This window comes from Cygnus atratus, chromosome 3, assembly GCF_013377495.2.
Source record: "Cygnus atratus isolate AKBS03 ecotype Queensland, Australia chromosome 3, CAtr_DNAZoo_HiC_assembly, whole genome shotgun sequence".
Taxonomy (NCBI): Eukaryota; Metazoa; Chordata; class Aves; order Anseriformes; family Anatidae; genus Cygnus; species Cygnus atratus.
The window spans coordinates 30831811-30849499 of NC_066364.1; the positions used below are offsets into that span (position 1 = coordinate 30831811).

Sequence of the window (17689 nt, forward strand, 5' to 3'; positions counted from 1 at the left end):
GCAAAAGAAAAAAAATAAAAAAATAAAAAATGAAATATTACCTTGAAAGCTCTATGGTACCAGTAATATTAATGACCCTGGAAGGAAAACCTAAAAGTCTACAGCTATGATTTCTCAGGCATTTCAGTTTCAAATGTATTTGAAACTGAAGAGACAGCTGTCCTTGCTATATTTGTTTGTCATTGAAATTCTGTCCCTCTTCCAAAAACACAGTCCTGAGATGCAAGCCCTTGCTTATTTGTCCCACAGCTTCTGAAAGCTCATCTATTGTTTCATGGCAGTTTACTCTAGAAAGTAATATTTAATCTAGAATTTAGTATCATCTGACCAATATATTGTATTCCTGTGTTCTGACAGTGTTTGCCATTCCTGAGACAAAGGTATCCTAATGCATGTCAGTTAAAAAAATATCAGTAAAAGAAAGCAAATAGAGAATTATAAGTATTTTCCTTTATGAAATTACGTTTAATTTTAAAAGTTAAAAATAAACTGTTCTATACCTGTTTTATAGTTGAGGGCTTGAAAGTCACAAAAAGCCAATAACTTTAACAGGGAATTATGTTTCTGTTCCTTGCTATGTTACTTGGACTGTCCTTGTTTTGTTTATTGTTTGTTTCATTTGTTTCATTGTTGTAAGTACTTTTTGTTTGTATATTCAGTCCATCATTACACTTCATAAAGATAAATTAGCACCCATTTAACTTATATCTTTAGAGCTAAATCAAGAGCAAGATTTTTTTTTATCTTCAATAAATTGTATTATTTAGATGATTTTATATTAATTCCTATTTCTCTTTCATGACAAAATCCAGCTGAATGGATTTTAGTCCTACTCATTTTGCTATCACCAATACAGACTGCATTTTTCATGTTCATTTTCCAGTAGCTTTGATTCTTACACCACTTACCAGAACCCAGAAACATAAAAAAAGAACCCGTTTCAGGGAAATAACAAAAATCAGGTATCTTTAGGTAACACTCTCTGTCTTTCTGTGGAAGACCTGTTCACACTGCTATCAAAAACAATCAAACAAACAAAACCACACTACTGTTAAAGAATCAGATACTGCAAAATCATGGTAAATGTGTTTTTGCAGGTAACATTTATGACCTTCCTTTTTGTAGGTCATAAAAATGGGTACATGTTCTCTATTTTACTTATCATTATTACATTAAGCCCTAGAATAAGTAGATTTGAATTTCCACGGTTTTTTAGACTTCTCAGCTATGCTTCAATACTCTTATTCTGAGTGTGTCCCTTACAAGAATGAAAGAAGGAAATAATTTGAAACCTGATGTGAGCTCTTGCTTTTAATAGCACGCTGTTTATGAAGAAGGGATGACTTGTCTTACTTAGATATTCAAGCTAGCTAAAAACTAGAGGCCCAAGTAAAGCTCCTGCAATTGTGCTTTTTGAGGACAGAAAAGCTCCCTTCCCCACTTGTAATTAGAACTAAATTTGGGGAGCTGGGAGCTGGGAACAGCAGTTATGGAAAGAAGAGGAGGTCAGTGTAACAGAGCTGAAGTAATTTCAGAAGCTTGAAGTAAGAGTGAATAAATTAGGCTGTTAAAATTCATTTTGTTGCAAATTGACAGGTGCTCAGCACAGGTAATTAATTCAGTGAGTTTTAATAAACTAGAATTAGAAACAAATAAGAACCATCTCCTCCTAAGGAGATGGGGAGGATGCGTACCACTATCTCTTAATGCAGACAAGTTGACACACTGCAGCTTTGTGAGTGATGGGCTGCAGGTTGTAGTGATGCTCTTGTGGGTGAAGCAAGGTGTGGGGCAGGCAGTGGTTTCTTGCCAAGGCAGAAGAAGAGAGGAAGAAGGAGAGACTCAGAGCAGTCCAGGATCTGCTTAGAAAGAGAAAAAATATTAACATGTTACTTGTAAAGTTATGGCTCCTTTGCTAGAGATAATACCACATTGAATGACAGCCTTTGGTGAAAATGAATTATTTTTTTCCTATTTGGAAATAGGCATCCCAGATATAACACTTTCCCAGACTTAGCACAGTGTAGTTTGTTTATTTATCAAATGGGAAGAATATAGAATTACTTAAAAGCCAGATTTCCAGGGGTGATTGTCCAGCCACAGAGTACATGGCTTTGCCTGGGAGTAGACCAGTTACCAGGACTGGTTGCCTTGCTGAGGACAAAGGGAGGCTGAATTCACTTTGAGAACTCCCTGCACATGATTCTGCCAGCATGATCCAACAGCAGTTGTTAGGTGATGTTTTGAGGCTGTTTTGCATCTTTCTAATGGTATGTGATGCAAATACGCTGTTACCCCCATCTGCCATTCAGAAGAGTTAGCTTTAATCAGCAGTCATATATTCCAGCTAGAGCACAGATCGCTCCTAATAAAACTTGCTTCTGCCTTCTCAGTTTGTGATCAACATGATCATTAACATTTTCATCACGCTTCTTTCTTCCACAACAGCCTTGTCCACATTTGTATCAGATTATCATCATCTGTCTTTCTTTCAATACACAGGACATAATATGAGCTAAATCCTACAGTCCATATTCAGTCAGCCATAAGTTAGTGGTGATTTCACCCAAAAGATCAGGATTTGTTCATGTTTGCATATTTATAAGACAAATAGTGTATTCACATTTTTCCAGTGTTTTACCTATGCAGATTTTCCCTGAAAGATTCTGTACTGTTCCTCAAGTGTTTTTTTGCCAAATTCTAGTTCCAACAAAACATTGATAGAAAGGCAAATCAAGTTTGCATAGTGGGAAGTCATAACATATAAGCCATCTAGTAAAAGAAAGGACATTTCTGTATTTTCTATTATGTTTATTGTGCATTTCACTGCAGAGCTTTCATCTTAAATAAGCATTTATGTTTCATATACAGGAAACGCTGTTATCAGTCAGGCTTTAACAGGATAGATTTTATGAACCCACATACATTAGGGACATCTAAACATAAGAAATAAAGGCAAAATCTAAGATTGAATGTCTAGTGCATTTTCAGGATCTGCTTGTTTTGTGTTTTGTTTTTTTTCACTTTACATTCTTCACTTTTTAAAAATATATAATAATTATATTGCATGTACTTATATAGAACCCAATGCCCCCAGACTTCTTATTTGACCCAAAATTAGATAGCAAGGTGTAATACCTCTAAAATCACAGCTGGAAATGATTAAGTTTTGACTCTTCAAGTGCTTAACTTTTTGAAAGTTTTGGAGTTCATATGAGTTGTACTATGTATTTGAGGCAAGGAAATAAAATTCTTAGAAAATTAACACAATAGAATATTCAAAACAACATTATCTGAAGCTAATTAAGAATATAAATGAACTAAAAACAAGTATAGTATTTTATTTATTTTATCTTTTCCAACCTTTCATAGCTTGATTCAAGCTTGATTGAACAATTTTGCTGAACTGGGATTTTAGTTAAAAAAAATGACTAGTCTTTTATTACATGCATTTAAGATAGCTTTCAAATATATATGCTGCATAAAGAAATAATAGTATCCATGGTTCTGTACAGGGTTCTTGCTTTGTTAATATTGGGTGCACATAAATTTTATTTTCTTTTTAACCTTGATGTGATTTTGATGCTTAAAATTTTGATGGGGATAGATGTAGTTTATTCTCAATATTACTGGTGTGGTTTTGGTGTAGGGGTACAATGTATACTGCATTTTATAGCCTGCGACTAGCATTTCAAGCAACACAATGAAGGGTGGATCATAATTTATTTCAAGAAAGAGGCAAGCTCATTTATATAAGTGACAATGTCAAGTTTAATTAAGGGCTATAGTGACAAAAGAGAGCTGACTGTATGCACTCAAAATACTTTTCAGATGACAAATGACTAACACCCATAAAAACAATATCCAGAGTAATTGGTAAGGTTATGATACTTATGACTAAAAAGATTTCAGGCAGTATATTCCAGTAGGTTAACATTCTATCAGATTATATATCTATCATTTAAATTCAAAACAGATAAATCAAACTTGCCCTATCGCCTAAAATTTAGATTTACAATCACGAACTTTCTTTATGGAGGGAAAGAAAATATAACTGGCAATTAGGAGCATTTGGATCCCCACATTTTCTTTATTCAGCTCTATGAGATTTTATAGTCAGTAACACTATGACTTGATCTCCAAAGTGGTATTATGGCACTTCCTGGTCAAAATAAAGATTAGAGAAAAATCTGTTTGCATGACTTCTTTTGTGTTCTTCACCCTGCTCTGCACACTTAGTGTTTTTGAAAACAGTCCAGAACGCCTAATCCATATCAACATCTCTCTTTTTTCTCTCTTTGTGGCAACTACACCATAAAGGGGGATCTGATGTTAAGGATAAAGGTCAGGATGATAGAATATGACAACTCTTTGAAATGAAAAGAGAAATGAGTGTCCCTAAGTATTCAGCACAAGCTTTTCTTTGCTCCCTGCAGGGCATCTGCACCACAACCACCGCATTTTTACACTTCTTCTTCTTAGCTTCATTCTGTTGGGTCTTGACAGAAGCGTGGCAGTCATACATGGCTGTTACTGGAAAAATTAGGACACGGCTCATAAGGAAACGTTTCCTGTGCCTTGGATGGGGTAAGTCTGTAAAATTCATTTATTCAGACTCATTGGAATGAAACATTTAATGCAGTGGCAATGTCAAGAGTATTATAATTTTCCTCAGTGAACCTGAAAAATCGTAGACTGCATGTAACTAAACAAAAAACTGGATTAGGAGTCTTCCCACTTTAACTCTAGCTTCAATATAATCTGTTAGCTCAAGACATGCTAGTGTGTGTTCTCTAATAAATATGTTTTAACATCATTTTAGTGTACAACAGTGTAATATCAAGAAATAAAAATAAAATAACAAAAACACTTGCTGAATATTCATGAAGTCTCTTACTATTTCATTTAAATACACGTCAAAGGTGCCAGTAATTTAGCTACAATAAAGAGATACATCGTGGGCAGAAAACACTGTCCTCTCTACCAGTGCTTGAGAAAAACAAATCTTGCAATAACACTGTGCTTTTTCAAAAGATTCATTCCATGTAAAATTGATCATTTTGCGTTAGCTTGCACTGACATTTCTTGTCCAGGCAGAACAGCAATGTTTTCTCACCCTCTAATGGTTTTTACTGTTTCATGGGTTTTCTTTCTTTTCAGGTTTACCAGCCTTAGTGGTTGCAATATCAATAGGCTTTACCAAGACAAAAGGATATGGAACAGCTCACTAGTAAGTCAATCTGAAATGGTAAATTACATTTTTAATTAAAAAAGCTACCATACCCATGAGGAATTATATAGCATGGTCTGAAGGCCCTACAGGTGTCCATTCACACTTGGAACTACCATAAGAATCACTGAGTGATCTACAGTAGAACAAAAGGAAACCATATGCTAGTCTTGGACTAAGCCCAGCAAAGCACCAGGGATGCTGGGTTTCCTGTGAGCATTTGAAGCAGCAAGCCATTAAGAAACACTAAGGATTAGGTCCATTTAAATGCCCAACATTTATGTAAATTCACCAAAGAGAACCTTAAATGTTATGGTTAGCATTTGCCAACCTCTAAACATGTCTATAACTGTACTGGCAAGAGTCTATTTGACACCCAGGTTTCTGTCCACCAAGTATGTTAACCACTACCTAGGCTTTCATGCCCCTGAACTACTTGGAGCCAAAGCCCCGCAGAAGTCTCAAAACAGCTCTCCCTTTCAACCCCTCTCTCCTGGAGTGTCTGATCCAGCTCATTTCCTGGACTGGGCTGTATGTGAGAGATGGCAAGGACATCTCTGTACTTCATTTACATTTTATTCATATGGGTTCTGTTTAACTACCTGACTGTTTACAGTGTATATTTAGCACACTGGAAAATTCACTCCTCAGCTAAGCTGCCCTTCCCTTGCCTCCTGCTGAAGGAGTTTGGCCTGAGTCTTCTTCCTGCCTGCAGAAGGCTCTAAGCACCAAGACATAATGTGTGCGAGGGTACATTCCCTTCAGTCTCTCTGTTTGCAGCTCTCCTCATGTTGCCTAAGAAATTAAGCATGCGTCTGGACAGCTGGAGGGGAAATAAGACTCTGTAAGCTGCTAATGAGGGCATTCATCAGAGATGTGGATGAGTTAGGTCAAGTCCTTGCTTCAATGAATACTAAATTATTCTCCCTTGCATCATCACTGAGTGATCAGGATTCCCCCTCTCTGCCCTGTGTGTCCCACCCTCATGGCACATGGCAGAGGAGGCTTCAAGCCCTTGCTCCATCTCCAGGTGGGTAAGGCTCCAAAAACAAATCTCCTCCTGAGCACTTGTTCTAACCACTGAGCTCTCTAGTTCTGAATTGTGACAATGTGTCTTCCATTTGTTTCATGGGGAATAGCTTACCTAACTGTGGGACAGCACTTATAGCTGGGAATCCTTAGTGATAAAAACGTCTTAGACATCTTTTGGGAGTTATATTGAGAACATGAGACTCTGGATTTTTTTCTAGCCAATATGTGCTTGTCTTGCTGTTTGTTTTTTTTTGTTTGTTTGTTGTTGTTGTTGTTGTTGTTGTTGATTTAATTATTATTATTATTATTTAGTCCTTTAACAAGGACTGGAGTACCTGATCAGCTCTGAGCCTTACGAATGTTACAGTGTCCAGACCCCATTGGGGATGTAGCTCTGTCCCTTGCATATACCATTACATTTACTCTGCTGAAATTATTCATGTGTGACAATTTGCTTCAGTTAGCGTTGCTTCTTATTTCCTTCCTGGGATGAATGAATTTTTAAAAGAAGATATACTGAAATATTCAGACAAAGCAACAAATCATTCATTAAGGGTAACCTGGAAAGAGAAACAGAGCAGGTCTGTACATATAACAGCCCCTCTCCTCCTATCCAAAATCAGCTGACACCGTACTGTGGAACAAAAGCACAAGAGGATGTGCACAAGGGAAAAAATGAACCATAATGCAGCTCTTGTCTTATTTGCAACTACATTTTCTTGGTATTTAATATCACAATAATATAAAGAAAACTGGAAATGTAGGGAATGGAGTTTGCTCCTCCATCACCAGCTGACATGCTGTCCCACTCAAGAATTATGGCCTGTAACTGCTAGGCCATGTGAAAGCAGAGCCCCTGTGCTGTTTTACCATAACTAAAGTACTTTTGTAAGTTTTTGAACTGCTTGTGCTAATGTATGTTTGGCCCATTTGGCTGCATTCAGAAGCCAAACACACATACTGCCACCAGAAATGCATTCAATTATACACATTCTGCATCAGATATTCATTCTGCCATCAGAAAGCATTCTGCATTCTGCTATTTTTGGAAAAAAGAAAAAAAAAAAAAGGCTTTTCCAAATGGAGAAAATTAAGAGTGAAAATAAAGGAATTGATTCTAATCCCATACATGGAGAGTTTGACTAGAAGGGAGGCCCAAGGGTCTTCAAAGCAGGTTTATAGGGTGGTACGGCTGATGAGTTTGGCTTGAATTATTCACACTTGATCCAACTCTGTCATAACAGTGTGTAATTTCTCTCTTCTTCTTTCAACCCTAATTATTAGACAGTTATATTACTGTACGTTCAAAATCACTTATGAGAACACACTTGTACTGAAACAGGTACAGAAACTGAATAGATTCCCTAAAAATAATTTGGAAAAAAAAAATAAAAGCACATAGTAACAAACTTTTAGATATTTGAAAAAGGTTTGTGTAAAAGCTTAATTATTTTTTCCAACTATTTCTGTGGGGCTTATAAATATTGTTGCTTTTTTAATTTATAAATATTGCTGCTACCTCTCCTAAGAGCTATGAAAGCACCACTACTGCAAGTTACAGTTACAAAATCTGTGAGACCTACTCATGTATACATGCAGTGCTGTATACTAATAAGCAGTGCAGATAACTTTCAGGAAATTGTTATAACAGTGAAACTTAAAATTCTGCTATAGTCATGTTCACCTAAGAGAAGAAGCCATTCTCCTAGAGAGCATCAAGCTACTCACGAGATACACAGGACACAGGAGCAAGTCTACTTCACTTCATCACTCAGCAGAATTTTATGACCATGCAGCATGGTCCCATAAAACCACCAGTAGATGCTCTTAATGCTAATCAATTTATATGGCTTTTTGCTATGTGAAGAGCAGGGAGAAAGAATACAGAACAGGTGAACACAATAAAAACAACCATAAAGCACTGGGGAAAAAAAAAATCTATTAGAGCAAAGAAAAAGAGAACAACAACAACAAAAAAAAGGTCAAAGAGTTAGCAGCAATTGCCTTACAGTACAAGAAGACACCTGAAAATCCATCTTCAGAAATTCTTTAATAGAAAAGGTTGGGAACAAGTGCATTTCAGAGAGATCAATTGGCGGATATTGAATACATTGCAAAAATCACATCAGACTGTTGAAAATCCCAATTGCTGAAAATTCAGATTGTGTAGAGAAAAGAAAACAACCTCTACATTCTTCACCATCCTGATCCTAAATGGAAGTCACTCTACTAAACAGGTTTTTTAATTGAAGACATAGGAGAGGAAGGACACAAATGTCCCTTTGTCTTAAAGATTTTCATGGTTGAAACCTTTTGGTTCTTTTAAATAAAATGGCAGACATTTTTTTCAGCACAAGTAATTGAAATTATGTTTCAAACACAATATGTCAACAATTTTTATGGACTGATGTTTCCATTCACAAAGAAACATGAACATTTTAATTATGTGTTTTAGTTACACACAATGGTCATCTTCACTAATACTGGTAGCGAAAAGCAATATATTCCTCCTCAGAGGTCCATGTTCTCAATCTTTCATAGTAAATAACCTAGTGTGTTTTTTTTTTAAGAAAAAAAAATGCATAAAATTTTGAAAGTATTTTTCTTTGACATTAGAAAAATTAATGGAATATTACTGTTCTGATGTTGTGGTTGTTGCTTTTGAGGTGGGATGTAGACTAGCCTGCCATTTGTTACCTTTTTAATATTGAAACAGATATAAATTATTTACATCAGTTTATCATTTCAGAATTTAACACATTGATGCAGCTGGGTTCATAGAGCAGATTTCACATGGCTTCACTGCAATGGGGAACAGTTTTATTCTTTGCAGTTAAAATTCCAGACGTAACAGATCATTATGATGCGTTTGCATTTACTTTACATGGTTTTCAAAAGCACAAAAAGAATACTGGAAAATAAATAAGAAATGTATAATTCTGATGTGAATGTTTCTGGATGTCAGATCCAAGTAAATTATTTGAATACATGTACTTGAGTTTTCTTATATGTAGGTGTGATCATGCATTCAAATAAACATGAAGTTCTTTGAATGTGTAATCACTGAGAAAATAGCACAGCTGCATTTACTTCAGTGTATGATGCTCCTGATCTTCTGCAGATATGGAAAGCTTTACATCATGGTGTATCAAATATTTAGAATTTGATTCTGTAAGTGCTCTGTGTTTGGAAATCTGAGGGTTTTCAGTGAAAACCCTGATGCAGTATGACAAAGTCTGCAAGATGAGTAGCTCACCAGAAAATACAGTTTTCAGATGCTTTAAAATATACATTTAAATTGTTTGCAAAATATTCCAGAGAATATAGAACAGTTAAACCATAGATAATGAATTTTCTTTAATGGGAATATTGTCCATAAGACCTAGTCCTAATAGAACTTCCTAAATGACATAAATGAAGATACATAGAAAAACGTTTTTAATCAAGTTCTACTTTAGAAGTACTTGACTGTTCATTGTTTTACAGATAGAACTGTCAGGCATTATAAACTAGAAATGTTTCTAGATACCTACCGGGCAAGACCTCTTCAGATAACTCATCACATATGGTTAGAGTAGATTTAACAAAGATTTACCGATTTATTTTATATTATGCTATATTTTAGATTTCAGCATAGGTATAATTTGCATTAAAACTTTTGACCCATTAACAATTGGTAATGGGAATCATTTTTCAACTGTCTACATCATCATGTCAACTAAGTAATTCAATTCTTTTGTGTGTGTGTGTATGAATTTCTACAGGTAGGATTGAACATAAAACAGAATAATCTCATGCTGTAGTAATTATTAATGCTTTCATGGCAATACACTATACTTATTTTTAATTTGTGTTAGTTCTTCTCTAATGTTCTTTCCAGCTGTTGGCTGTCTCTTGAAGGAGGGCTACTTTATGCTTTCGTTGGACCTGCAGCTGCTGTTGTCTTGGTAAACATTAATATCATTTCCAATATTTTCATATGAAATGGTGGAAATATGCTATTTAAGTTATAAAAGCTTAGCTATACCATAGAATTAAGTTTTGCTGTAATTATGGAGCTTGGTTTAACATACCTTCAGTATTTTGAATACATGATATATTTAATTGTATCACATCTTTATATCAGTTATCTCAGCATGCTTACACAGTAAGCTGTGAAAGAACAATGTGCTGATTGGTGGCACAGAAAACTTGTTACAGGCATCACTGAGTTATTATCAGTAGCATCTACACAATTGTCACTGCCTTGTAAAGTTCAGTGACAGTCTTGATAGAGTGCTGCTTGGCAGCAAAAGCAGCAGAATGAGTGGAACCAGCCAGCAAGTTCTCCATGACTACTGCTTTTCAAGGCAAAGAAAAAATCATCATAGCTGAGAAATGTTACTCATTTGTGTATTAAACTTTCGCATTTCTGGAAATGCATTTATGTTTAGGATTCACTTTGTCTAATTGTAGACAGCTACAATATAGATTTCTACATATACGCTAGTTATTCCAGATGCATGTTGCTGTCAGTGGAGAAAAATATGCACTTTTAGGGCTCAAATCGTCAGATGTATTTCAATTTAGAGTAAGATGAATTGCACCCGATATGTGCCACTGGCTATCAGTCATCTGCTCTGCAGTCGGTATGGATTTTGTAAAATAATTTGTTTCACATTTTTCCCTTACTTCTGGGAAGAAGATTGCAGATTTTGAATCTAATTCTTCTTTCCCCTGCACCAATTTTATACTAGGATAGCTATATCAATACCAGTTGTCTCTGATTTTCCCTTGCAAAAGGGTATCAGTCTTAGTAGTCATCAAAGATAAAGCCATTTAGCTCCAAAGATTATCCTGAAATGGATGTTTACTACTCCCATAGAGTTTGTCTCATCATTGCCTGGAGTCAAGCCAGGATCCTTTTGTACAACTCACAGTCCCTGTCATGATAGAGGAGCCAAGGATGTTTACAAAAAGCCAGGCATAATTTTCACATGGAACTGTATGTTCTCTTTGTAATTGGCAAGCTTTGTTCAGAGATGTTTGAAGTTCACAGTTGCAGTTTGCCCTACCATTAGCTAGTGACTGTGCAAGGAACTGTTCTATGCAGCCACTTAAGCCTAAGTGTATGAAGCAAAGGAATTATATAGCATCAGCTGGAAAATGTAAATGCTGAAAATAAAGTGATGATAGGAAAAGATGAAAAAGAGTTGGCAGGACAGACTGGCAACAATTAGAGATTTTGGCACAGGTCTTGGAAAATCTGTTTGAAAGAAAAAAAGGATCACTGTTTTCTAATCAGAAAAATAAGGAACGTTTTTTCAATACGCTGAAAACTTGGTACTACCTCTTCAAAAGGCCATGTAGAGTTAGTTTCAGAGTTCAGTTCAATAATACAAATGTATAATAACAGTCATTAAGTTGTCCATTAAATGTCATTAGTATGTCCATAGATTGCCAAAGTCTGACTGCCAAAATACTTGGAATTTTTTTTTTTAAGGTTAATTCCTTAACTGATGTACGTGGGCATAAAACCATGTACTTTAATGGGGATAAACAGACTTACCCTAGGTATTAATTTGACCCTCCCCCCCCCCAAAAAAAAAAAAAAAAAAAAGGTGTCTTTGGGGAGGACAACTGCAGTTAAACAAGTTTCAAGGTTTTCAAGGTTGGCATTTTGGTGAATGAGAGAGACAGTGACTGATGTGCGGGAGGCTATGAAAAACCACAGGCCGGTTCTGCTTAAGTGAGGACACCCACACAGGCATTAAGTGCTTGAAAAGGAACATAGTTATGGTCATTTGTGTGCACTGACTAAGTCTGCCCAGTGCACTTAATTCAAATGCAATGCTATGTGATTTTCCTGGAATAGAATACATAATTGCAATTAAAACTGAGGAAATATTAAAGCTATATTTCTGAAGTTTCTGGCCAGCAGACACATATACATATAACTTGGTACCAGACATAATTTAAGATTCAAAAATAAGCCTGTTGCAGTGTGCCAAAGTACGATCCATTTGAAAATATACATTTCTAGTGTGTTTGGGGATGGTGTCACATAATTTCTGACAGCATACTCAGAAATGTAACAAGATGCATATTGCAGGCTTGGAAAAGCCCTTTACTGATGCAACAGGATAGGTTATTTTCTTTCAGAAAAAGATCAACTGTTCATTTTCTGTTTGACAGGTCAACATGGTGATTGGCATTTTGGTATTTAATAAACTCGTTTCCAGAGATGGAATCCTAGACAAAAAGCTCAAACACAGAGCGGGGTAAGCAGAAATTGTGGGGTTATTTTAAAGCATATTCAAATTGTATCAATGATTTCCAATTACAGACATTCACTAAAAATACATCTGATTGTGCTTTGAAACTTTACACCAGTATAATAGTGTCTAACAGATTCCATTCATCTCAAAAGTTGCAGTTGCATTATCCTGAAGGAATGCAACTAAATAAACTAAACATAATAAAACACAAGTACAACAGTATTAAGTTAATAAGAATGAGGATTAAACAAATCTAAGCAGAGATTTCACAAGAATGTCACATATTAAAATTGTTGCAGTTAGGAAAATAGTTTTATGAACAGTGTGCAATGAAGGAACTGATTATTTTTCTATCTAGCTGTCAAGTTTAATTACTGTGGTGGGAAATGTTATTTATTTGTGTAAACTGTTATAAAATATATTTTACTGCAATATAGCCCTTACTGAGGTCAATGCTATTCTGTCTCTCTTGACTCTGTGAAGAATTTGCCGATGTTCTGACATCTGTATCTACACAGACATATCTTCTAATTTAGTGAAACAAAATTTGAAAGTAAAAAAAAAAAAAAAAGGTATTAAAAGCCAAAAATAAGGAGGCGGGGTAAATGCAAATCCTGTGTTATCGATTATTTATTTGCATTTAAATTTAAATTCCATTTTTATTATGAGAAAAAAAGGTTTATAACAGTGGTGGTATTGAAAAATGTTTTTCAGTGGTTGATTGATTCAACGTGCTGCAACAGCAAACCTAGATTCATCCCATATTGTAGAAAAATATTTCGCAATTTCATCATCACTTTCTTAATGCTTACAAAGTAAATTAAATCTTTGCATAATCATTTTTACAGCCATATTCTAGTACTGTTTTTTGGACCAGCTTGTAGACCAATGTCTGCATGTCTAGCAATGATAAACAGTGATATTTTCATTTTACTGTGTATTATTGCTGTTGGTAAAGTTTTTAAAGTTTCGCTTTGAACTATTTCACCATTCCATTAACAGTACCATTCCTAATAAATTCAATTGATTGGTTGGATGAACAGATTTATGATAAATAGTTTGGCTGGTGATTTTAAATTAAATCATTCTGGTTTTAAGTTCTTTCACTGTCTTTCTGACAAATATGAACCAGAAGCTTTCATTTTGTTTCTTCTCTTTTCCTCATTTTTCTTTACAAAGTATTAATTTCTTAACCTTACTTTTGTCTACATTACTCTATCAATATCCTTAACTGTGTAATACCTCTGATGAAAGCTAGAATATTAGAAAACTAGCCAAATTATTTCAAGAGTAGTAGTAACTTAGTATTCAGCAAATTACATTCACAACTGCTCTAATTCCAGTGATTTCAGGAGTTTGACCAGCTTCAGGTTTGGCTTTGTATATTTTCTAAGGATGTCTAAGCTTAGATTTAACTGAATTATTTTTTTCAGCAACTCAACTGTAGGCTATAGAAATCTATTTGTTTATAGTCTACTTTCCTGATGAAACAAATAACTTGCTTTCTAACAGTGTGCAACTTAGTTAAGATGTGTTTTATTATAAAGTAAATGGATAAAGAACTAGAAACCATTGTCAGAAACAATCCAGTTATGTGTAAGCATATAGATGCCCTAATCAAGAAACAATCTTAACTCCTGTGACACTATGAGATGGTGGTTTGGCAACAGCATTGCTTGCTACTACTTGGCAGAAGAAAACTCTTGAGTCATTGTTTGGGGCATAGGAATTTGTGCAGCATTTGGTCTCCAGTAGAAAGGGCATTGCCACTCATTTCTCAAATATCTCTTGCCAGTCATGCTCAGGAAGGCAACTTTATTCTTTCTGGCAAATGTTGGACTCACGCTTGTCAAAAGTTCAGCTGTGGAAATAATTTATGTAGGATTTAAAGCGATGAATGGGGCAAAATATATTAACTCCATATGATTTTCCTACCTTTTTGAGTGTAGGGTGAATCAACAAGTGAAAAAATATGGCATGTTGTCTTGATGGATATCAGTCATTCTTCCGGTACAGGGAGTAGTGTACATGTATGCTCAGACAAAAAGTTTGTATTTGGCTAACATATACATCAAGCTCAATTATTATTTGCAAGATCCAGAACAGATCTACAGAGGTAAAGAGAATAAACCAGTCCAATAACAGTGAAGTTTTATGTAGCAAAGATGGAAAGTGTTTTCCCAAACTTAGCTTAGGCTTACCCATGCCGTGTTTCTAGTTCATTCATTAACCTAGTGTAAACTGATGTGGAGCCACTGAGTTCTTTTCACATCCCACAGTCTACTTGTACAAGGTCATGGCTCTGCACAGTTGTTTTTACAGAAAGTCATGGTTTCATTTGGTTTATCAAAATGGAAGCCACTGGAGTTCAATATTTGTTTTGGACAGTATATTTGAAGTCAAGTGAATGTTGGGTTTGGCTATAAAAAGGGTGTTAATTAGATTGAAATAACTTGGAAAGAACCTGAAGTGTTACCTCTCTTCAAAATGTTGACCATTTTCCAGCTGGGAATAGGTAAAGCATCTTTCCTGTCACCTCTCAGTCAGCTATGGTTATTCCTGGTTCTGACAGCAGAAAGAGAAGGAATAGCAAAAGTATTTATTTAGTCAACTCAGGAAGCTGAATGCATACTGTATGTAGAAGAAAATTTAAATTCCAGGTTTTGCCCTTTAACTCTTCTGACAGGTGCTGAGGTACAATTTTCCATACAAAATGCTTTGAGCTTAATGCTTGTGTACTGTGTTTTATTAAAATGCAAAACAGGTCACCCTTTTTCAGTACCAACTGATATTTATTTCATCAGATTCCATACATTTCAAGCCCTGTATTCAGACCTTCATAGAGCATGAATAAAATCACTTCAGATGTTAGTGGGCCATCCAAATCCCTAGTACAAATCTGACAATACAGTATGCCCATACTGATTTGACACTTGAATACGTTTTGCAAGTTTCTTTCCCTAATTGCTCTGTAATTTTATATACTTCATACTTCCCTTGCTTGTGTCCTATACTCTTTCTCAAGAACAAAAGTTTTTTAACAGGTCTGAATAGAGGGATTTCACTTTGTATGTCTATCCTAGCACGTGCTTATGTTCACTTCAGTGTACTGAGCAGTTTTGGTCACAAGATATTTGGGGCCTTTCTTAGCTTAAATGGAAGAAATAGAGTCTGCATGATATGAAGCCCCATAGCATTAACATTTACAGCTAATAATAATGTAAAGTACAACATACAGTTTTGCAACAACATAGACCATTCATCCTGAATAAGTCTACTTTTTTCTGCATGACATCATATTTAAAAATTAAATTTCAGTAGCAACGTTTTTTGGTGACAATTCAATATTTTGTTCTTTTTGTGGGTGTTCTGTTTGTTTGCAGTCAGATGAGTGAGCCTCATAGCGGTTTGACGCTCAAATGTGCCAAGTGTGGAGTAGTTTCAACAACAGCTTTGTCAGCCACCACCGCCAGTAATGCCATGTTAGTCCTGATCATTTACATCTTCTTGTTACAAATCTTATGCAGTGCATGTGAGACAATAGTTTGATGATGACAACTGTATTTGCTAACACTGTATAGAGTGCTGAGCACGTTTAAATACTTTTTAACAACAACCAAAAAAAAATGGAACAGTTTATTAACTGAATACAGGATATTCTTTAGAACATAAAGTACCAACACTGTTACATACTTGTCTGTGATTTTCAAGTTAACTTGATAAAGTGCCATCCTTAAAAATGTATTATTTTAAAAGTGAGCATTTGATTTTTATTTATTTATTTATTTATTTGTTACAATTTTACAGTGCTGCTTTTCTTTTTCTTTCAATAGGGCATCCCTTTGGAGTTCCTGTGTTGTGTTGCCACTTCTGGCCCTGACTTGGATGTCTGCAGTTCTGGCTATGACAGACAAAAGATCAATATTATTTCAGATACTTTTTGCAGTATTTGATTCATTACAAGGCTTTGTTATTGTCATGGTCCATTGTATTCTCCGAAGGGAGGTGAGGAATGGCTTCCCAGTTTTCTAAAGGGCTGTGTTCCGTATAATCTCTCGACTGCGCTTTATTGTTATGTACAACTTTCTCTGCAGATTTATATTTCGTAACAAGAGTAAAGTATTTTATGATGAGATGTGGAGGAATAAGTGAGAGTGGAAAGATCACTTAATTCCAGGTGCAGACTGTCAGATTCAGTATAAAACTGTACACACTTGATTAAAGGTGGCTTTTAGTCAGTCCCAAATTCAGTTTATTTCCCAGTGTTAGGCTTTTCCAGTATCCTGAGTATAGAGAGATTCTAACATGAAAGCCCTTTTCTTGAAGAATTAGAGAGAGATTTTTACAGTCTCTAACACCAATTCAAATACAAAATTATTTGTTTATACTTTCCCTGAAAGAGGACTCATGGAGATGAGAAGTTGGTGAAGAGCTATCCCTTCAGTTTCTACACATACAGGTGCTAACATGCATAAGTTAGCAAGACAATGAGAATGAACAGAGATGAACATTTTGAGAACATCAAAGAAAAGCTAGTATCCCTGGCCTACCCTTTGCAGCTCAGAGTTGCATATCACCACTGATAGCTGATGTCAAAGCTACTATATAAGTGCTCTTTAACTTGACTCTGGTGACAGCTTCGTTAACAGTATAAACTACTAGCTAACCCAACACTTAAACTGAGATAAGTTTGCCATATTTGTGGAAGTGGGAGCATCTATCAAAAATGAGCTGATGGAGCCAGACTGGAGAGCGGTAGCCTGGTTCCACCTGCATATCCGTTTACAGAGCTCATGTCTGTTTAGACTCTAAGTGTGGCATTTATCAACTTCAGGATATTTACCACATCAATAAACCACATTACATTGTCTAGCACAGTTTCTTGTAATTGGCGAGAGTTTTTCAAAGGCATTTCAGGACTGAAAAAAAAAAAGCAAACAGGAAGATGTTTCAAGAGATGTTTACAGTCAGTGCTGAGTGAGGAATCTAACACATTGGTTTTCCTTTCTACCAGTCACACCCTTTAAACATTGAAATTCACCATATTCATGAATAACAATTACAAATGATGTAATTTATTCTAGTCTTCCAATGGTGTACTACTTTACATGAACTTTATATCACTATTCTAAATGGTATGCATATGAGACTATACTATCAAATAATCATT

The 17689-nt window shown here is 35.4% G+C and overlaps 1 protein-coding gene across 1 annotated transcript in view; it reads left to right on the forward strand.

The window, feature by feature from the left end:
- Nucleotides 1-17689, forward strand: part of ADGRB3 (adhesion G protein-coupled receptor B3) — a 461748-nt gene that overhangs the window by 415772 nt on the left and 28287 nt on the right. The window contains exons 20-25 of the mRNA XM_035543018.1: nt 4437-4587; nt 5161-5230; nt 10143-10209; nt 12437-12522; nt 15903-16001; nt 16353-16524. Of these exons, the coding sequence (XP_035398911.1) occupies nt 4437-4587; nt 5161-5230; nt 10143-10209; nt 12437-12522; nt 15903-16001; nt 16353-16524 (645 nt within the window). The remainder of the gene's footprint in view (nt 1-4436; nt 4588-5160; nt 5231-10142; nt 10210-12436; nt 12523-15902; nt 16002-16352; nt 16525-17689) is intronic.